Consider the following 21,860-nt stretch of genomic DNA (forward strand, 5'->3'; position numbering starts at 1 on the left):
GAGCAAAAGCACATAGTAAATGCTTGTGCACTGTCTCAAAGCACTATAAAAATGTGGGTTGTCATTATCACTATCATCAATAATAATCCTCAAGTCAACGGAGATGTAGAAAGCTTAGAGACGATGAAGATGCCAGCAAAGAAAATAATTAAGAGCCCCCAAAAGATCATTGTGCCAAAAGAATTGACATCATTTTTCCAGGGGAATGGAAGGCTGAAAAAAGCAATGGTCATGTGATATGGTATGTTTTTTTGGGGAGGCCTAGGAAATGGAGTAGACAAGAAAGAATGAGCCACAGCCTGCCCCTCCCCCACCCCCTTTCAACTAAAACAAGTATCCAGAAAGCACTTAGGTTATTAGACTGAGCTTAAGGCTTGTGAGGAAATTGTTAGCTAAGGAAGTTGCAGAATCTCCACTAAATCAGAACCCAGGTCATAGGATCAAGAGCTGGAGAGTTCCTTAGAGGGAGAAGACATTCTTCATTTTACAAGGAGATAAAGTAACTAATCACATGGGTACTAAGGAGCAGAATCAGGATTTGAACTCAGGCACCTTTGACTCTAACCACAGTTCTCTTTCTGCTATATCATGACTTGAGAAAAGGTTGGTATTTATCTTTCTAGGGTAACCTCTTCCAGAGGAAGTAAACTCTATTCAAATCCCTCTAAATAGCTAGATTCAGAATGAAGAAGCTGGGTTTAAACTGCGTGACCCTGGGCAAGCGACCATCTCTCTGGGCCTCCGTCTCCTCGTTTGTAAAGGTGGTGGTGGTGGTGGTGGTGGTGGTGGTGGTGGAAGACCCCTCAGGTTCTTTCCACCCTTCATTCCCTCACCCTTTTTTCAACCCTTAACTTGTGTCTCTTGCTACCAGATTTTTGTTCCTTTGTCACTCAACTAGATCTCTATTACTCTAATTGGAAGCCATCTCCTCCTTAGTCATTTAAAGCCGGGCTCCTGGCCTCCTGGTGGCATTCTTCTAGCTGTGCTTCAAAACTCCTACTGCCCTTTGGGGTGCTTTTTGCTGACTGTAACCTGACACCTTTTTGCTCCCAGCAGGGCCCGTGTGCTGCTGACCAATCACTTTGCCTTGATCCCTTCTCCGGAGCCCTAGGGAAAGTGTGGACCTGAACCATTGAACTTGACCTTCGACTGTCTCAGCTCTGGTTAATTTTTACCTCTCAATGCTGTTCATGGTCCTCCCCTTACCCTGCTACATAAAAACCCAGGACTGGTGCTGCAGACCTCTCCTCTGAGACTTTCCACCACTTCCCTGCTCTCCCATATCCAGTCCCCCTTCACCTCCATCCCCTACCCCCTCACACTGCCACCATGGCCAAAGGCTTCTTCATCTCCAGGACGCTGGGCATCATCGCTATCCTTTTTGCTGTACTAGCTGTAGTAACCGTCATCGCCTTGGCAGTTGTATACTCACAGGAGAAAAATAACAATGCCCAGAGAAAAGATAACCCCACCAGCCAGATTCCCACCACTCCTGCCACCCTGGCCACAACCCCCGATCAAAGCCTCCTCTGGAACAGATACCGGCTGCCAAACTCTCTGATCCCTGAGCATTACACTGTGACGCTAAGGCCCAATCTGACCAAGAATGACGAGGATCTATATGTCTTTTGGGGTGAGAGCACTGTCACCTTCCTTTGTAAAGAGGAAACAAATGTCATTATCATCCACAGTAACAAACTCAACTATACAATGAAGGATGGCCACCATGTGAGTCTAAAGGGGGTAAGTGGCTCCCAGCCCCCTGAAATTGATAAGACTGAGCTGGTGACAACAACCCAGTATCTGGTTGTACATCTGAAAGGTAACCTGGTAGCTGGCCATTACTATGAGATGGAGAGTACTTTTGTTGGAGAGTTGGCTGATGACCTGGCTGGCTTTTACCGAAGCGAGTACACAGAAGATGGAGTAAACAAGTAAGAATTGGGGCCTGGCTTTGGAGGTATCTCCCCCTTCCCTCCCCCCTCTCCCTACCATGGGTTTTCATTATGGAAAGAGGAACTACGAGTTTGGGGTTCTGAAGAGCAAAGATTACAACAATGGAGTGGAAGTTGACCTGGGATGGGGTACAAGTAGGAACCTCCCACCCTTGGGAGGCTTGGTCATGGGAAGAAAAGATCCCCTAGAGAAGAGGAGAAAAAGGACCCTAGGGTGTTTCCCATTGTGGAAACCAGTGAGCCTTTGTGGTTTGGATCTGACAAGCTAGGATGTCATGGAAAGTCATTGTGGTGCTGTGAAATGAGCACAGGAATGAGAGAACATCTGAGTTTGGATCTTGGTTCTACTATTTCCTTACCTATTTGCCTATGGTCAAGTCCCTTAATTTCTCTGGGAATCAGTTTTCCCATCTGTCAAATGAAGATAATCAAATTTCCCTTATTGTGAAGAAAGGGCTTTGGAAACTGTAAAAGGCTATTATTTTTGGGGGGGGTAGAGGTGGGGGTGGGTCCAGACCTATGATTTAATAAGGGGAGCTCCCAAATGAGGAGACTTCTACCGTTGCAGGTTAGGTACTGTTCTGCGATTAGAGTCTGGGCAGCTGAGATGTTAAGTGGTTTTCCCAAGGCCACACTGCTAGTATTTGTCAGAAGGGCTGGAGCTTAGGGTGTTCCTATCCCAAGGTCAGTTCTTTATATAATCATGAAGCATTATCATTATTACTCTTAGGGAGTCTTAGATTTACTCTAAGAGTTTCTCATTATCTGTAATAAAACCTGATCCCAAGGGACTGACTATAGCCCTAACCAAGTGGGAAGGTAGATGTGGAGTAAGAATGAATGAAATGAAGCAGCCTTGGATCTAGCCTAGGTAGTCTACCCCCTACAAGAAAGGTTCCAAATGGGATGGGCTCTGGATGTTTGTTCCAGGCCATGGCAGCCTTGGGGAGAATGGCAGTTTGGATCAGCCTTGTAATGTCCCTGAAGGACTAGAGAGAGTTCGGACTAGTTCAAAGTTTGACCCAAGGACTCTAAGCCCAGGGACTTAATTTGGTTTGATATCCTGAGCACCATCCACATCTACCATATGCTCCTGAATTAATCTAGTTTTCCTGAGGTTCTCTGGCCTTAAAGGTGATTGTAGGGAAGGCACTAGAACAACTGCATATATGCTCCCCATCCTCCCACTCCACGTTTCTGGGTTGGGTTGTATCTAAACTCATTACCTTTTTGCAGGGACCCCAGAATCCATGTTAGTTCCTCTACTAACCAGTTGAGACAAGAGGAGACCTCTCTGGTTGCTGTGATGTAACATCAGTAATAGCAAGGATTTATGTAGCCCTTCAGGGTTTGCAAAGTGTTTCACATACGTTACTTCGATCCTCTCGGCAACCCTGTGGGGTGTTCCCATTTTACAGAAAAGAAAACTGAGGCTGAGAAAGATTCAGTGACTTGCCCAGTGTCACACAGTTGTTTCAGTTGTTTCACTCATGTCTGACTGTGACCCCAGTTGGGGTTTTCTTGGCAGAGATGCTGGAGTGGTTTGCCATTTCCTTCTTCTCCAGCTCATTTTACAGATGAGGAAACTGAGGCAAATGGTTAAATGGTTAAAATCCAGGGTCACACAGCTAGTGAGCATCTGAGGCCAGCCAGATTCGAACTCAGGAAAGAGGAGTCTTCCTGACTACAGGCCTGGTGCTCTATCCACTGAGCCACCTTTTCCTTCCCCTGGTTCAAGCCTCAGGTGCCTGAGGTTTAGCTCTTGGGCTTCACTCTCTTAACTGCAAAAAGAGCATAATACTCTTAAGGTACAATGGGAAGAGTGGAGTCAGAGGAGCTAGATTCAAATCCTGCTTACCTTGTTACCTATATGACCTTGGGTAAGTCACTGTCTGGATTTTGAGATTCTCAATGAGGGTTTTGAACTAGATGACTACTACTTAGCTCACAGTGTTGTGAGGAATGTAGTTTGAAAACCTTAAGGGTGAGTTCTTGTGATTTTTGTGTGCTTTGCCTCACTGTGGTTCAGAGGTACCCAGAATTCTCAAACCCTATACCAGAGGGCAGTATAAGCTCTGGCCAAATTCCCACTCTAGAAAGGTCTGGGCAATAGAGTGGAATACCTGCTTAGGTAGGTACAGTGCCTGGCACATAGTAGGTACTTAGCAAATGTTTATTGATTTAATGAATAGCTAAATGTAGGGAAGTTCATTCTCAGTGGACTTCCCATTTGGTGATGAACTCTCACCATGCAGCGTCAATAACTCCAGTCTATTCTCACTCAGGGTGGTCGCCACAACACAGATGGAACCTACTGATGCCCGTAAATCCTTCCCATGCTTCGATGAGCCAAGCATGAAGGCTACCTTTGACATCACACTGATCCACCCCTCTGACCATGTAGCCCTCTCCAACATGCCTGCCATATGCAAGTATTCCAAGATGGGGCCTGCTCTCCTCTCTCTTCCATTCAACTCCCTGCCCCTGGACCTCTTGACAAAAGACCAAGCAGGGACAACTGTTACCATAATGATAAAACTTCTACCTGGAGCACAATTTGTTGAGGAGGCAGGGGTGGCAGTGGGGGCTAGGGATGGGATGGTTCCAGAAGAAAGTCTCACTGCGGGAGCCTGGCTCTTACCCCCAAAGGGTTTGGGAAAGGCAAAGGGCCCGGGAAAGGGGAGTCACAAGTGTGACTCACAGCAGTGACAACCCTGGGAGGGGGGTGGCTATGTTGCTGCTCTAGCAGGAGGCGCAAGGTCAGCATTCACCTGGGGCAAAGTTCCATGCTCTCTCTGCTACTTATAGGTCCTGGGCCAGTGATAATCCTCAAGAGTGGGTGAGGGGTTTTGGAGGCCATAGAGAGCTAGTAGGGACAAGAGACAGGCTGCTTTTTTACCCTCTTCTTATTCGTGTCCAGCTTCTGTCAAACAAGATGATGGCTGGAACGTCACTCAATTTCAAACCACCCCCAGGATGTCCACTTATCTCTTGGCTTACATCGTCTCCCAGTTTGAAGCTGTGGAGGAGATTGAAGAGAATGTACAGGTATAAAATTCAAGGCCAGGGCCAGGGCTTCATAGAAACAGACCTGGAAGTTTCTCAGTCCAGGTGAGGTCCAGAAGAGTTAACTAATGTGTTTAAGGTCACATAGTAAAAGATCTGGACTAGAACCCATCTGCTCATTTCCAGCCCAGTACTCATGCCTCCATCTCACACTCGCCAGCAAACTTACAATATAAGACTGGAGGCTGCTGGGAAAGAGCAGAGACAGAAAGAGGGCCATGCCAACATAAGAACCCAGAATCTTAGCCATTCAGTGTCCTTGTCAATAGCCAGGCTTCATGTCCTTCCCAGCACCCCAGACCTCTCCCAAGTATCTGTTCCCCCTCTCCCATCACCCCCTTGTTTCTCTTTCTGCCCTTCTGTTGCCTCATCGTCTCAGAGCTTCAAAGCCTTCTCTCCTCAGGGCCAGAGCTCCCTACCACCACCCTACTGGCCTGTACTCATCCAGGGTCCTTTTGGCTGAAAACAGTATAAATAAATGTCTATTTAGTAAAAGATGCTAATGCCTAGGATATTATTCCCCGATCCAGGACTTTGACCCTATCCCACTCTCCTGATTCTGGCTGTGGTTTGGGTTGTTTTATTTTTCAGTCTTTAGCTGGTTCTATTCCTTTACAGGTTCGAATCTGGGCCCGTCCCAAAGCAATTGAGGCAGGACATGGACAATATGCCTTGAACGTCACAGGCCCCATCCTTAGGTTTTTGGCCAGTCATTACGACACACCCTACCCATTGCCCAAGTCTGGTGAGTAGGGCCAGCTATGCAGCAGTGTGTACCTTCCTGGAATCTGTGTAACCCTTTGGGTTAGGATATTAGGGTGCGAGCAAGTTTGCTCAATGAGCCTTTTTCTTCTTCAGATCAGATAGGTCTGCCAGACTTCAATGCTGGAGCCATGGAGAACTGGGGCCTTGTGACCTACCGGGAGAATTCTCTGCTGTATGATGAGCTGTCTTCCTCCATTGGCAACAAGGAACGTGTGGTTACAGTGATTGCCCATGAACTTGCCCACCAGGTACCACATTCTGCCATGACCCCTACATATCACTTTTTACCCCTTCAGGGGAAGGGAGGGGCATTTAATCTTTGACACCCCCTTAATCTGACTAGTCCTATGTTGGGTGTGTGTGCACTAATGCATGTCTAGTTGGGCCCCAGATGTGTAGGTAAAGAGAACTTAGAACTAGAAAGAAGCTTTAAAATAGTTTACTCTATTACCCTCATAAGGAAGTTGAGGATCATAGAGGAAATGTGATTTGCCTAAGGTGATGCATTTGGTAAGTGGCAGAGCCAGGATTTGAATCCAGGTTCAGCTGATGAAGGGGTCCAGGGGATAGAGATCACAGATCCCTAAATACCTTTTACTCCTTAAGTGGTTTGGCAACCTGGTCACTATTGCATGGTGGAATGACCTGTGGCTGAATGAAGGCTTTGCTTCCTACGTGGAGTACCTGGGGGGTGACTTTGCCGAGCCTTCCTGGAACTTGGTGAGTAGATGTTGTATGTTGAGATTCTCCTGTGTCATAGGCTGGCTCTATCCCTCTAAGTGCCAAAACCAAAAGGACAGCTGAGTCTCCTACCCCCAAAATTCAGTTAAATTCAATAAGCATTTATTAAGCAAAAGATCACCTAATTTGTTAGGGACTGGAGGAGTGCCAGACAAAAACAGTCTGCCTTCAAAGGTCTTACATTCTGCTGAGTGGGATGTACAGATTGTGTGGGCAGATTCAAACAGAATACAGTTATCCCTTCCACATCATCACAACTTTCCCCATCGTGGATTGGCATAAGAAGTTAAATGGGAATTTTGGGGGAGCTACAAAGACATGCAAAGGCCAGCAGATGTCACAAAATTCAGGCTTCTTTTGGTACAAAGGGAGGACCAAAAAATTTTATGCAGATTTTTCAGATCTCAAGGGCACACTGTGCCCCTAATCCCTGCGATGTGGAAGGGATAACTTTATATACAAAGTAAATACACAGTAATATATGATGGGGGAGGTGGGATACCGGGATGGGCTGATCTGATTCCCCTGACAAATGAAATCAACCCTGATTGGTGGATGTTTAATGAGGAGGAGGGCTAAAAGTCTTCAGCTCCTCCTGCTAAGAACTTTGTTTCATCTGAGACTCAGCAGCCTCTAGCAATCTGGGCAAGTCATCTCCATCGAGACGTGGCTAGTTTTCTCCTTCACAAGCTGGGTCACCCTAAACTGTAATGGAGGGGATCAAGGACAGGTGGTTCTAACCCCAGACAAAGACTCACTGAGACTAGATTCTGTTTGGGGTCCCGCTCCAATTTAGCTAACCCACAAACTAACATGTGCCTTCAGGGCTAGGAGCAATCTCACCATTCAGAGAAAAGGGTGCATTGTGTATTAATTTGTTATTAATACAGTATATAGTAATATAGTATATCTCAGACCCAGATTGTGAAGGGCTTTAAATGTCAAAAAGAGGAGTTTGTATTTTACCTCTAGAGGTAACAGACTCAAGCTTCTAAAAGTAGAGGAGTCACTCGATTAGAACTGTGCTTTAGGAGACATCTGATAGAGATCCAGAACCAGTCAATGAACTTATGAAGGGCGTAGGATTGAGGGGGACTAGGGAGGGATTCTGCCTTCCTCTGGTTCAGCTGGATTGAGGGCGGGGCTCATTCTGGCTTTGCAGAAAGACCTCATAGTGCTGAATGAAGTGCACGACGTGATGGCCCTTGATGCCCTGGCCTCTTCCCATCCAGTGTCCACCCCTGAAGATGAAATCAACACCCCATCCGAGATCAGTGAGCTCTTTGATTCTATCTCCTACAGCAAGGTAAGGCCTCTTGGCTGGAAGTACACAGCACCAGCCTACTCTGATTGGAGGGCAGATGGAGTTATTTTGACACCTTCATCACGGAATCCCTCATGGGATTATAAGATGCAGTACTTTAATAGAACTTAAATATTATCTAGGCCAATCGCTTCATTTTACAGATGAGAGAAAATTGGGGGCTAGTCGTTCAGTGACTTGCCCAAGGTCACACAACTAAGAGCTAGATTTTGAGTTCAAGCCCTCTGCTGTCCCATGATCATAGATCTTGGATCATAGATTGGATCATGGTTCATAATCACAGATCTAGAACCAAAAAGGAGGTCCTGCTGCCTCTCAAACAATCTTCTCAGTACAACTCTTGAGTCAGCCTCAAGTTAGCCCCGGGCATGTTCTATGTCTGTCTTGCCCCCTTCCTTAGGAGCTCCTTAGCACTGGGGGAACACTTACCTGGACCCCTAGACCCAGGCTGCCAGATTGCCTGCCCATAGGCTCCTTGAAACTTTGCTTTCCCTAGCTGCATTTTTGAGGTCCCATCTTTCATCTTCCCAGGGAGCCTCAATTCTTCGGATGTTGTCCAGTTTCCTTACGGAAGACCTTTTCAAAACAGGCTTGTCAGTGAGTACTGAACTGCAACCATTCCTTTGGGGACCCCTGGTTTTATTCCTAGTCTCCTTTCAGGTCTCCCTGTCCCAAGGCCTTCAATCACAAGAAGCATTGACCAATAGTACAACTTAGGATAGATTGAGAAACTTTGGGACTTGGAGGAAGTCTGGTGGGAGGGGATTTTTCTCTCAAGCCTAAAGCCCTTGCCTTCCTGGGATCAAAAATCTAGAGCTAGGAGAGGTGGAGGAGGTCACCTAGTCCAAATCCTTCATTTTATTCTTGAATAAATCAAGGTTGCCAGACCAACCAAAAGGTAATACAGGTAGTAAGTAGCCGAGCCAAGACCCCAACCTAAATCCTTGAACTAAATCTGAGAGTCTTGCCACTCTAACTGATTGTCTCTCCACAGTCCTACCTGCATGCCTTTTCTTACAATAACACGGTCTACCAGGATCTATGGGATCATCTCCAACAAGTGAGTGAACAGCCTATGTCCTTCTTGTGAGAATTTCTATCCCCAAGTAGGGGCATCATATAATTTGCATTGCTCAGAATCACCGAGCTGTAAGGGCCCTTTGGTGTTTTTAGTTTCAATCTGTTGTTTCAAAGGTAAGGATATTGAGGTCCAGAAAGATGAAATGTCTTGTTCCAGGTCACCTGGCTAGTCATTAGCAAGGCCAGCTCTAAGACTCCAGTGCCCCGACTCCCAGTGCTGTGGAAGGCTAGGCTATTAGGCCTCCACCCTGGCTCTCTGACTCCCCTACAGGCAATACTAAGTGCTAAGTTAAAGATTCTCAGCATGCCCAGGAGTCCATTATACTATGTGTCTGAGTATGGGGGTAGATGGCAGCTTGTTGTAGAAGAGACATTGGTCCTCAAAGGACAGAGAACAGGGCATACTCATACTGACTGACATTTCCTAGATGATATTACAGGATGTGGTCCTTGAAGGAAAGAAGACCCATGGAAAGACAAGGCATAGATATTCCACTCTGTAAGAGTACTCAGGGTGTTTTTTAGGGTCCATGGGGGAGATAGTGAGAGGAGTGGAAATAGCTCTGCCCTGAAGACTTCTATGGGCCCACACTTATATCATTTAGGATCATTGGATCATATAATTTAGTCAGTCAATCAATAGACACATCTTAAGGAGGAGCGCTAAGCACTGGGGACCCAAAAAGAGACAAAAGACAGACCCTGCTCTCAAGGAACTCATGTTCTAGGAGAGAACACAGACACAACTATCTACAGAATAAATTGGAGAAAATTAATAAAGGAAAGACATTGGCATTCAAGAGCTTCAGGGAAGGCTTTATTAAGGAACTGGGAGGCGCCCTAGAGCTCATCTCTTTTAGCCTTTATTTTTCAGATGACAAAACTGAGGTTCAGAAACATAGCAACAAATTGGGCCAGAATGTTTGGACTCAAGTTTATAAAAACAATTCTTTGGTATACATATAATTTTACCATTTATTGAAGACAAGCAAATTTGCATACTAATGGACATAGAGCATCTTCAATGTTTTCAACTTTTTTCAGAGTTGATCAATTTTATAATCCTCAATGCTAAAAATGCTGCTTCACATAAATACATAGTACAAAATGGCAGAAGTATGTTTAGGGCTGTTTCATGAATTGTTAGAAATTCTGTCCCAATCCCAAGCCAAACGATTTTTTTTTGTTTTTTTTTTTTCAAAACGATTTTGTATCTACAATAAAAAGACTGCAATTTGCAACACACAGTAGTCTCGAATCTGAGTCAAGGCATTTCTGGCAATGTTTGTTGGTGTTGTGTGGTGTGATGCCATGTGCAGTGCAAGTTGTGTGGCAGTGAAGTTGTGCGATCCAACAGGAGCAAGTGTTGCCAGAAAAACCATGGATTCATTACATGTTTGATTTTGAATTAAAATTTTTGGTCCAGTCTAATGAATCTATTTAATCCATTAACATTCTAGTGCCCTTTGCCCACAGAAGACCTTGGGATAGGCATGGGGTAGCTTCAAAATTGTATTTTCTGTTTCACATGTGGAGATGTGATATAGAGGCTAGAAACTTCAGGGGGTAAGAGAGCCTTAGCAGCTACAATCCTCTCAACTTCCAGGCTCTGGCTTCCTTTCTCCATTCAGGCTAGAGAGGAGCAGGGTAGAACCAAGAAAGGGAAGGGAAGTCTGCTTTACTCTGCCCAGAGATGATCTCAGGCAATTCTCTCTGGGAAGTGGGATCATTTTTTTTTTGGAGGGGGAAGCCAGGGCAATTAGGGTTAAGTGACTTCCACAAGGTCACACAGTGTGTCAAGTGTCTGAGGCTAGATTTGAACTCCGGTCGTCCTGACTCCAGGGCTGGTGCTCTACTCACTGTGCCACCTAGCTGCCCCTGAGGTGGGATCATTTGACACCTCAAATCTGAAAAGACTTTTCCATCACTTAATTTTCATTCCCATGTAGGCTGTGGACAGACAGTCTGAGGTGACATTGCCTGCCTCTGTACAAACAATCATGGATAGGTGGATCCTCCAGATGGGCTTTCCTGTGCTGACACTGGACACTGCCACTGGTGCTCTCTCCCAGGAACACTTCCTGTTAGACCCCACCTCCAATGTTACTCGTCCTTCTCAATTCGAGTGAGTGAAGGGTGAATCTAGGTTGGAATTGGAAGGACAGTGGAAGTGGGAAAAGAGCCCCCCCCCCATCATTATTCTTAGTAACCAAATAACCAAATCCCTCTCTAAAAGATTATTCCATGGAATTTTCTGTGGCTTGTACCAATGGTCCCAAGCAATGAAGTCCTTAAACCCTCTCTCTGACCTCCCAGGAGATGATTCCATTAGAATCCATCTGCCCCTAATATCTATTGAGGCTAAATGAAAGTGTCACTGATTCTGGCAGCTTCTTATCCATTACTGTCCCTGGCCACTGCCAATGGAAGAAGTAGTAAACCCATGGCTCAGAAGCATATCTCATTTCAAGTCCACCAGTCAAGGTGCTACCTTTCCCTCAGGTGGGGCTATGTTGAGAATTGTTGGAACTTTTGTGCCTATGCTAATCACCTCAGACTTGTGGAACAGGTGCCAGTTGTTAAAGGGGAAATTCTGGGCTGAAGCACCTCCCTGTGGGTCTCAGATCTACTTTCTCTGGGATGAGGGAATGAGTACGCAGAAGAACACAAGGAGAACCCACCTGTCTTTCTCACTACAGCTACCTGTGGATAGCGCCTATCTCAGCAGTTACAAGTGGAGGAGAAAGTTATAATGAATGGCTTGATGGATCCAAGTCAGGTATTCTTGCTTTGCTCCTGGGTGGGTGGGGAGGGCATTTCCTCCATTTTTTTCCCCCAAGCTCCCCTTTAGGTATTTATATTCTAGCCTTTCCTCCATGTCTCCAATTTCTTGAGTGAAAACCTCATGATTCTGTGATTGTAGAAGTCCATTTTCCTCCAGCCATATACAGGCAGAATTTAGATTTAAGATGATAAGAGCACCACATGGTGCTCTCACACCCGTTATTTCATATCCTCTTCATACCAGGCCTATAAGGTAGGTAGTGCAGACTTTACAGAGGAAAAAAATCAAAATCCAAGAAAATAAGGTCACATGATAGTCCCAGAAATCAGGACTTTGGTCTCTTTACTGCTTCCTTGCCCCATCCACAGGCAACATGGTCTTGGAGATGCTATGTCTTGGGGACCCTCAGTGCACTTAAGAACTACCCATTCTGGGTGAACATGTGGGCAGGTTGCGTGTATGAATGTGTGTGCATGTGTGTGCATATGTGTGTGTGTGTGTGTGTGTGTGTGTGTGTGTGTGTGTATGTATGTATTCATGTCTGAGTTGGGGTTGCAGGTTACACTGACGATGATAACTGAAACTTGGTCACGTGAAGTTCTCATGCCAGCCTCCCAACACATCTCTTTCTTGCACCCCCAATAAATACATCTTTCTCTGCAGCCACTTTTGAGCAGTTTAAAGTGACAGGGGATAATGATTGGATCCTCTTGAACATCAACGTGACTGGCTATTACCTGGTGAATTACGATGAGAAAAATTGGAAGCAACTTCAGAATGAGCTACAAACCAATCCTGCTGTAAGTGTTTGAAACCCTTGGTTCCTACCTCTACTCTGAGAAACCAATGGGTTTATGTTTCTGAGAGATCTAAGAACCCATATCCTAGAAATTCTGCTTATAAATTTAGGTAACTTATGGCAAAACTCAGGGAAATGGAAAGAGTGTCTTTCATGCCCTAAACTTTCTTGGTACTCACATTCACATGGTAAATCCCAACAATATTTTATTTCCCTCCCTTTAGAACATTCCACTCATCAACAGGGCTCAGATCATCCATGATGGCTTTAACCTAGCCAGGTAAGCATGCCCTCTATCCAGTAGGGCAAACCCCAATGGGCCATCTAAGTTTATAGGAATAGCGCAATAGGAAGCAGGGATAGCTAGAGTCTTAGATTAGGAGACAAAAAGCCTAAATTCTAGTCTTGACTTTCCAACTAACTAGTCAGGGGATTTTTGGCTAAGTTTCTTAATCTGTCAGTTCCTTAGTTTTCTTCTGTAAAATGAGAAGGTACAAGTACATGATCTTTAGCATCCTTTTGAAACTGTGTCTGTGATTCTGGGGAAAACTCCATGGCCTGGAGATCTCTGGAGCAACAGGACTAGATGCAGAGTCTAGAGATCTCAGCTCTGACACTTTCTGTATGACAATGGGCAAGACATTTAGCCCCTTTAATGCTCAATTTCTTCATTTGTAAAATGAGATAACATTTGTCTTGTCTTCTTGACAGGCTTATTATAGGGAGAAATGTTTTATGAGCCCTAAATTCCTATATAGGGGTGAGTTAGGAAAGGGAGAGTAAAGAAAAGGCTTGAAACCTTAAAGGCGTAGCTAGGGTGGAGAGGGGAATTTTTCACTTGGGGCTGGAAGCACTGAGGTCCTGTGTTTATGCTCAGGGCCCAACATATCCCAACAACCCTGGCTCTGGAAAATACACTCTTTTTGGAAAATGAAGTGGAATACATGCCCTGGGAGGCTACCCGCAGCAGTATTAGTTACTTCACTCAGATGTTTGATCGATCAGAAGTGTACGGCCCCATGAAGGTAAGAAGAGTTAAGCCTCTGGGTTGAGACCTTGTCATCGTGGACCTGAGCTGGGGTAGGCTAGACCATACGGAGAACAAATATCTGCCTATATATCGTATGATTTCTAAGGATAGTTGGATTGCTTCTGGGTCCACCCACAGTGCCTGAAGCAGTGCCTGAAATTCCATCATTAGCGCTTCATTTCTTAAACCAAAAGTTTTTGTCTTTTAAAACAGAAATATTCTTGGGTGGTCATCACATACAAAACTTTCTTTAATCTGTTATATACTTCAGAATGAATAAATTAGATGCTTTTATGTGTGCTGGTTTAAATAAGGGGGCAGGAGAAAACATGGGGTCCCTAGGTACCTGATATGAAGGGAGTGAGTCACCACAGGGGAGGTGGACAAGGGGACGAAGGAGGGAAATAGACTTTGCAAACGTTAATTCTTTAGGCCTAAAGAACTTCTGAATTCTTTGTTGCACTTGGGCACTTGAGAAATTTTGACTCAGGATACCAAAGCTGCATTTCCTTCCTTGTGTGTATTCAGAGAAGGACCATCTATGGCTCACTATGTATGGTCTTTGGGGATGAGCAGAGAATAACTAGCAAATTGACATCTGGGACAAACTACACAAATATGTTTACACATTTAACATTTAAAGACAAATTCAATTGGGGGGGGCATGGGATAAGGGGAGAGGTCAAGAACCCATAGTGGGAGACCTTGGAATGTGAGGCCACTGCTGGGGAGATGTGGTGCCTTGTAGACTGGAGAGGTAAAGTGTGAAATAGGGTATGCATGAGCTAGGGAGTATCTCACTTCAAATAGGAAGCCATCTGGTAACTTTCTATTTAAACTAGTAATTCTTAGCGAAAAGTGTGGTATTAACCCCCAGCCTCGGGGTTAGGAACAACTAGTAGCTGTGTGATCTTAGACAGGGGTAATTAATGTATCAGTGCTCTATAAGCATCTCCCTAAAATTACAAAATCTCAGTACTAAAATCTCAGTAATGAAGGAATATAAAAGCTGCTAGCATCCTCTACATTTTGTTGCAAAACCCCAACTGCCCCTCCCTAGTTACAGCTCTAGGTCTGAGGCTCTTACAAAGGAGGGTTTATGGTGTCCAATAAAAAGGGGAGATAAAAATGAGGCTGGTTTGTTGCATTATGCTATTTAGAATCAGAAAGATTAATACTGGAGAAGGTGCATGAAAAGCTTTTTGAAAATCTTATTCTTTCCAAATAGAGATATCTGAGGAAACAGGTTACTCCATTATTTGAGTATTTTAAGACTCTCACCAAAGATTGGACTGAACGTCCTCCCACGCTGATGGAACAGTGAGTATAGACATGGGGAATATGGGCAGGGAGGAGTCCTAGGTCACAAATGAGGGGACCTACCTCAGGGCCCATAATCTTTGTTTTCAGACCCGTTCCTGAAACATGTCTTTTATTGCCCTCAGCTTTTGGACTTAGGCCAGAGAGATATCCCACAGAACTGGGTGCTGAAAAATTGTCCTCATCCTTTAAAATAGATGCCTTCACTGGATCTAATCATTCAATCAATAAACATCTGCACGCATGCAACATACCAGATAAGAGGCCATATGTCAGTGGCTAGAGGGCTGGTTGGTCTTGAATCCAGAAAAACCCAGGTTCAAGTCTCACCTCTGATACATCTTGCAGGCTGTTGGGATCCTGGGCAAGACGATTAATTTCTTAATGCCCAAAGGTGTGAAACTTATACAGCCAAGTGGGACCTGAACCAGATTAAAATAGAATTGAGAAATGTTTAACAAAATAAATATGAATAAAAATACAATGAAACTTCAATTTGCAGCCAGTAGGGATAGGTTTCTATTTGAGTTTGACACAGCTGCTAGGCAACCCTAAGACTGAATTGCATAGAAGGCCATGGTCCTGCAGTGGTTAAGGGAGTTTCACCATCTGAAAAGACTCTAAACCAATGAAGTCACAGGTCCAATCCCTATCCGTCTGTCAGGCACTGCGCTTTTGCTGAGGATACAAATCAACTAGCGGCACCTACTATGTGCCAGGCATTGTGCTAAGCACTAAGGACACAAAGAAAGGTGGAAAAAAAAATCTACTCTCAAATTTCTACCGGCTGGCATAATCGTTCTAGTAAATAGTATCTGCTCCAATTACTTCACAGCTGCTATCTTGGGAAGAAGAGTCCTTTTATGAACAGGAAAAGAAGTCATCTAGTTACCACTGAAGGTGGCTTGGTGGTGCAGGGTGGGCTGCTGAGTTAGCTCAGCTTTGCTGCAGGGCAAAGAAAACTTCTTAGCAGAGTTCTGTGTTTGTTCAAAGAACAGAATGTCTTGGTCCACTCAAGGGTCTTCTATTTTTAAAACAATTGGAGCTAGAGAGAAGTACAAATGCTGGGGGTGATTCCACTGCATGGTTCCCTAGCCTTCTTTGCAAAGGTGGGAAGGGTTGCTCTTAGACAAGGTCCTTTGTTCACAAGAGAGACACTCTCCCCCATCCCCATTTGCCTACCTATATCCTGATTGCATCTTCTTCCTTGGATAGATACAATGAGGTCAATGCAATTAGCATAGCCTGCTCTAACGACCTTGCTGAATGTGGGGAGCTGGCCTCACAACTATACAGGCAGTGGATGAGCGACCCCTCAAACAATCCGTAAGTATTGTTAGTACGGGAGGCTTTATGCTATGTTATGGCTTTATGCTAAATAGTAACGAGGGGTGGGGAGGGTGGTGGTGGGAATAGAGTGGGGGGAAAGATACCTGTCCTGTGGCCACATCTATAGTCATAAAAATCATGGACTATGAGGGCTGAAAGGGGCCTAATTTTGTCTAATTCAGAGCTTCCCAAACTTATTTGGCCTACTGCTCCCTTTTCAAAAAAAAAAAATTACTCAGCACCTCCCTGAATCTATAGTGTTTTTTTGAAAATTTGTGATATTCAAAAAAAAATTATTAATTTTTTTTAATAATGGATCTTAAATTTAATAATTCTAAATTTGTAGGGCTTTTTCCTGCATTGAAATGTTGATGATGCAATATTGCGTCTAGCAGCGGTGTAGTATCATTGTAAACAAGTCGTCACATGCACATATTCCTGCTGCTGCATGCTGGACTTTCCAACAATAGGTGACGCATTCCCTGCCAACACTTGCTGTTAAGACCTGTCAGCAGACTTGACCACTGCTGGATTATAACTTGCATTTTGTGTGTTTATTTGGAAAATAATGTAACAGATAAAAAGTTAAGTTAAAAGATAAAGTTAGATAAGTTAAAGATAAAAAGTACAGTTTTTCAAAATTCTCTTATGATTCCACTACCCCCTTATTTTTATTCAAAGCCCCCCCCCTTCCCCAATTGCACCTGAGGCTACTACTACCTTCCTGGGTCATTCCAGGACACCCCTTGGGGAACTTAATGAATCCCTTAATGTCACAGATGAGGAAACATTTGAAGAAAGGCCAAATAACTTCGAAGAACCAAAGCTAGGACTGACTACTGACTGGACACCATGTCTGACTCTGTATCTAGTGATGTTTCTAGCTATCTCAGGTGGCATTACCTCCAAGAGTCTAGGAGCTCGAAAAGACCCTGCCCCCCCACCACTTCCTTCCTTTGCTAAATGCCATCATTTGTCAGTTTCTTAACTTGCTATTTTTTGGTTCTAGGATCCACCCCAATCTGAGATCTACCATTTACTGCAATGCCATTGCCAGAGGTGGAGAAGAAGAGTGGGACTTTGCTTGGAGCCAGTTCCAAAATGCCACCCTGGTAACAGAGGCTGATAAGCTTCGCTCAGGAATGGCCTGTAGCAAAGAAGTGTGGATCTTGCAGAGGTATGTGATGTGTGGTTATGTGCAAGAGCAAGTGAAAAGCAACAAAAAGCAGATGAAAACGGAGCAGGGGACAAGCAAGTGGCCAACCTTGAGGACAATTTCTTCTCTTACTCTCCCCACCCCCCCATTCATGTATCTGACACATAATAACAGCTTTATAAATGCTGTGTGTATATGTGTGTGTGTGTGTGTGTGTGTGTGTCCAATAGCCACAGCATAAATGGTCCTCTAGTTGTTCTGGGTGGCATCAGGGCATGAAAGCCTAGAGGATCCATGAGGATTTCATGCTCTGAGACAATGCAGAATCTTTTGGAGTCCTCTTTTGGAGCCTACCCCAAAATGCAGATAGCAGGCATGGAGGATTTTTTAAAATGCTATCATGACCCAATCTAAACAACTTGATAGAACAACTGAAAGACTCAGAAGTGGTAAAAATAAAATACAACTGATGTAGTCCGTGAAAACAGCTACCCTATGTTCTGGGAGTCAGAGACCTGGGCTTTAACTTTGGTTCTACCACTGACTTAACCTGTGAATTTCGCAATCTGTCAAACATAAGGGCTCCTACAATGCAGGGGCATCGTACCACTATTGAGGGTTGGAAGACAGGACAGGGTTCCCAGACAGGGTAGTTGAGGGGGGAGTACCCTTCAAAGATCTGAGTACTGGAGAGGGTCAGGGCCATCTGGAATAAATTTGTAGACCCAAGTATTCTTGTCAAGTCAAGGTGGCAAACATTATGCTTTTCAGTGGAAGAGTTCTTAAGGAACCTGCAACCTTACAGGGGTGCAGGTTATATAGGATGTTTTGGGGGTAAAACATTTGCCAAATATGCTAATTAGTTGTTTTGGGGTGGGATTAGGGAGTGGATAAGGGTGGGCAGTTCTTAAAGGAACATGCACATTTAGTATCTACCGCGCAGGTATCCTATCCAGAGTAAGGTGGGGGGCTACATGGAGGTGTGTTTTTAGGTCACTAAGTCCACTGTCAAGGCTGACTAGGAAGAAATACCCAGGCTGCTTCCATCAATGTCTTGTTAGACAAGATAAATGTAAGGGAGTATACATATGTGTAGGTCTAGGATACACAGCCCATTCAGCACATACACTACTGGTCAAACAAATTCTGTATACAGCTGTCCACAGTGTCAGTAAGAGAGATAAATGTTTTGCTAGGGCCTTGCTAGAGAGAAACTGCTTGGGACAGTGTTTTGAGGCTAGGCCTGATTTTGGATGTGATTTTGGAACTGGGGTCCAAGCACAGGCACCTCATCATTAGCATTTAACTTTCCCCAATTCAACTTGACCAAAAATAAAATAACTACTTGAATAGTAGTGGCAGGCCATTCTACTCAATTAGTGTCTGCCTAGAGTAAGTATAACATAAAGAACCCCTTTGTTTTCTCCATCAGTATTGGTTGCCACATAGCACCTCTCATAGGGTGAGCATCTTGACCCCCCGATTGTGATTTTATACTCTTCTCTAAATCACAACCAGCCTATACATTCTCCTTAGGGAGGCATTAAGAGGCATAAGCTTGGTTCACCTTCCTAGCTAACATCCCTGTTCAGCTTGTTTCCTTGTGTGTTATCTTACCAGACCTTGAAAAAGGAAGGAACATGTCCTTGGTGGTATGTGCACCCCCTCATGTATGAAGTTTCCCCCCAAAATATTTTTCCTACTGGCAAAATCTTTGCTCGTGTTTTTGTTATCTATTCTTTGAGTAGAAGTTCTGCTTCCCACCTCTTCTCCTCAGTAGCTTAGCTGGGTGTAACAAACATTTCTGTCACCATTATTTTTGGATATATCCCTCTATTCAGTGAACTATCACTTGTAACAAAGAAGAAAAAATGAGGGAAGAGGGAAAAACAGTTTAGCAAAACAAACCAACCCATAGGTGGGCTTCTTTTAAAGATATCCAGCCCTTTATCAGCTATAATTGTTTCAAAATACAGGGTTTCCCAAAAATCTTACTGCCCTTTTAAGCTTTAAACTAACAGAGAACTGCATTAATACTTTTGGGACATACTGTATTATACTATAATCTATGAGCTATTCAAGGGATTTTCAAAGTAATTTCGACTGTAGGACCTCTATATTCACCTTACAGCTGACTTTAGAACCTAATCTCCTTTCCTTCCCTTTTCTTCCTCCCCGAAGATGCTACTCCCTAGGAGTTCCTACTCTTCATAGCATACAATATTAGGTACTTGCAGATGGCAACTGTCCTCTGAGATTTAATAGAAGGTCTTGGAGAATTCCTATAGCAATAGTCCATGAAGTCTCTGGCCCTGAGTCACTCTGGCTTGGCTGGGCTGGTCAACAAAGGTTTTATGAAAAAATAAACAGAAAAGTACTTTGGCTTCTGGGGAGAAAAGTACCCTTGCAACCTTAGTTCTTACAGTTAATTTTTAACCCAATAAATCCATAGAAACTGACTTTCTCTGTCCAGATACCTGTCTTATTCTCTGGATCCCACGATGATCCGGAAGCAGGATGCAACAAATACCATCACCAGCATCTGTAGCAATGTGATTGGGCAAAGTCTGACCTGGGACTTCGTTCGAGGCAACTGGAAGAAGTTATTCCAGGAGTGAGTCTGTTGGAAGAAGGGCTTTGGGGGGCAGGGGGAGGCATTACTGGATTGGGTCTGCTATTTGTGTGAAAGGGAAAGTAATTTCCAATCTCATAGCCGAAGTTTGTTTCCTCATCTGTAAAGTTAAAGACTTGGACTAGATCTCTTCCTTCAAACCCTAAATTGTTTAGTGCCCTTCCCTTCCTGTGAAGGGGCTTGAGGTTGGGGAGCTGGAGAGCCACCTGTGTTGATGAAGACATTGGCCAAAGAACATGACTGAATTAGAGGCTTGAAGAACATATTAGTTTCAAGGTGGTAGTGACTGATTACAGATCAGATTACACGGGTTTAGAAGAAGAAGCTGGGATTCAATGGAAGCTCCAGTCTTTTGCTGATAAAAGCTTCTACGACCTCACTTTATCCTGAGGAAGTGTGAGCCCCATGGGCAAGGAGGGAAAGTAGAGAGCAATTGTTCTGACTTCTTCATCCCTCTGTGCAGTTATGGTGGTGGCTCCTTCTCCTTCTCCAACCTAATCCAGGCTGTGACCCGGAGGTTTTCCTCAGAGTTTGAACTACAAGAGGTAAGGCTCTTTTATCTACACCTGGGCAGTCCCACAACCACCCCATGCCTCAGCAATAAGACTGATTCTTATTTTCTCAAGGGATCATTGCATAATCCCATTGGGCAATCATGGTATGATGGGAATATAACACCGAGTTTGGAAATCCAGGACCCTAGTACCTTCTTGACATTGGTCAAATTAGTTGTCTCGGGCCATTAGTTTTCTTATTTGTAAAATGAAAGGACTGGACTGAGGCCATGTGGTGCAGTGGAAAATGATGCTGAGAGTCAGAGAACCTGGGTTGAAATCCTGGCTATCACTTACTATCTGTGTGATCTTGGGCAAGTCACTTAACCTTTTTTAGGCCTCAGTTTCCTCATTCCATGAAAACTAAGGGGGCTAGACTAAATGACCTGTAATGTTCCTCTAGCTCTAAACCCTGTGATCCTGATTTCTCCGAGGTATTGGCATTTCCCTTGAAGGACATATATTGGGGGGGGGTGGTGTGTATGTGTAGGAAGGATGTACTGCAGCTTAGATTTTCTCTGCCTATGGAAGTGAAATGGTCACTATCTCTGGAAAAGGTAAATCTTAAAGGATTTCGGGGCCCCAGGGGCAGATCAGCCTTCCCCCTAAGATAGTGGCTTCCAGGACAGTGAGAAATGCAGCCAAAGCAAAGGAAGGTGTGATTAATCTTCTCTTTTCTCTGCAGCTTGAACGATTCAAAGAGGACAACATGGATGTCGGCTTTGGTTCAGGAACCCGGGCCCTGGAGCAGGCTCTGGAGAAGACCAGGGCCAATATTAAATGGGTGAATGAGAACAAGCAGCTTGTGCTGGAGTGGTTTGAAGAGCACAGTAAATAAAATAGGCTTCCAGTTCGTGAAGGTAGTAGCAGTGTTCCCCTGTGTGATCAGTGCTGAGTTGCATCTCTCTTGAAGGCCTGAGCCCAGTCAGAAGTGGGGTGAGGGACAGAGCATTATAAAATCTTCCTGGACCCTCTTCCCTGCCTCCATCTTCAGGCTCATAATACCATTCTTGATACTTGGCATCATGTGCTCCCCTGCTTTTCTTCATGCCAGACCCTCTTAGCATTGACAGGATCTGAAAAGCCCAGGTCCTGGGTGGCATCATGGACTCATCTTACCAGGGAGAAATTGTTTCAGGGTTAATCTCAGGGAAGCCCATGTCCCATGGGCTGAATCACTCAGATAGGAAGTGGAGCCTTCTCTGGCTGCCATCCCTTCTTCCTCCCCCTCACCTTGAAAGTCCTAGCGTCTGAGAAATCAATGGGGAAATTATCTGTATATTTTTTTTCTAAGGGAAAATGTAAATAAATGATTTCTCTATGA

General features: G+C 44.5%; 1 protein-coding gene across 1 annotated transcript in view; it reads left to right on the plus strand.

The window, feature by feature from the left end:
- LOC118828563 (alanyl aminopeptidase, membrane) overlaps positions 1-21,860 on the plus strand; it is a 29,975-nt gene extending 8,115 nt beyond the window's left edge. Inside the window, exons 2-21 of the mRNA XM_036735253.1 lie at positions 1,057-1,934; positions 4,241-4,383; positions 4,876-5,003; positions 5,640-5,766; positions 5,880-6,034; positions 6,393-6,506; positions 7,690-7,833; positions 8,383-8,448; positions 8,846-8,911; positions 10,881-11,056; positions 11,631-11,710; positions 12,380-12,516; positions 12,740-12,795; positions 13,393-13,540; positions 14,774-14,865; positions 16,081-16,191; positions 17,204-17,371; positions 19,824-19,964; positions 20,446-20,527; positions 21,222-21,860. Coding sequence (XP_036591148.1) covers positions 1,330-1,934; positions 4,241-4,383; positions 4,876-5,003; positions 5,640-5,766; positions 5,880-6,034; positions 6,393-6,506; positions 7,690-7,833; positions 8,383-8,448; positions 8,846-8,911; positions 10,881-11,056; positions 11,631-11,710; positions 12,380-12,516; positions 12,740-12,795; positions 13,393-13,540; positions 14,774-14,865; positions 16,081-16,191; positions 17,204-17,371; positions 19,824-19,964; positions 20,446-20,527; positions 21,222-21,374 — 2,892 coding nt within the window. The 5' untranslated portion in view covers positions 1,057-1,329 and the 3' untranslated portion in view covers positions 21,375-21,860. The remainder of the gene's footprint in view (positions 1-1,056; positions 1,935-4,240; positions 4,384-4,875; positions 5,004-5,639; positions 5,767-5,879; positions 6,035-6,392; positions 6,507-7,689; positions 7,834-8,382; positions 8,449-8,845; positions 8,912-10,880; positions 11,057-11,630; positions 11,711-12,379; positions 12,517-12,739; positions 12,796-13,392; positions 13,541-14,773; positions 14,866-16,080; positions 16,192-17,203; positions 17,372-19,823; positions 19,965-20,445; positions 20,528-21,221) is intronic.

This window comes from Trichosurus vulpecula, chromosome 8 (assembly GCF_011100635.1).
Source record: "Trichosurus vulpecula isolate mTriVul1 chromosome 8, mTriVul1.pri, whole genome shotgun sequence".
Taxonomy (NCBI): domain Eukaryota; kingdom Metazoa; phylum Chordata; class Mammalia; order Diprotodontia; family Phalangeridae; genus Trichosurus; species Trichosurus vulpecula.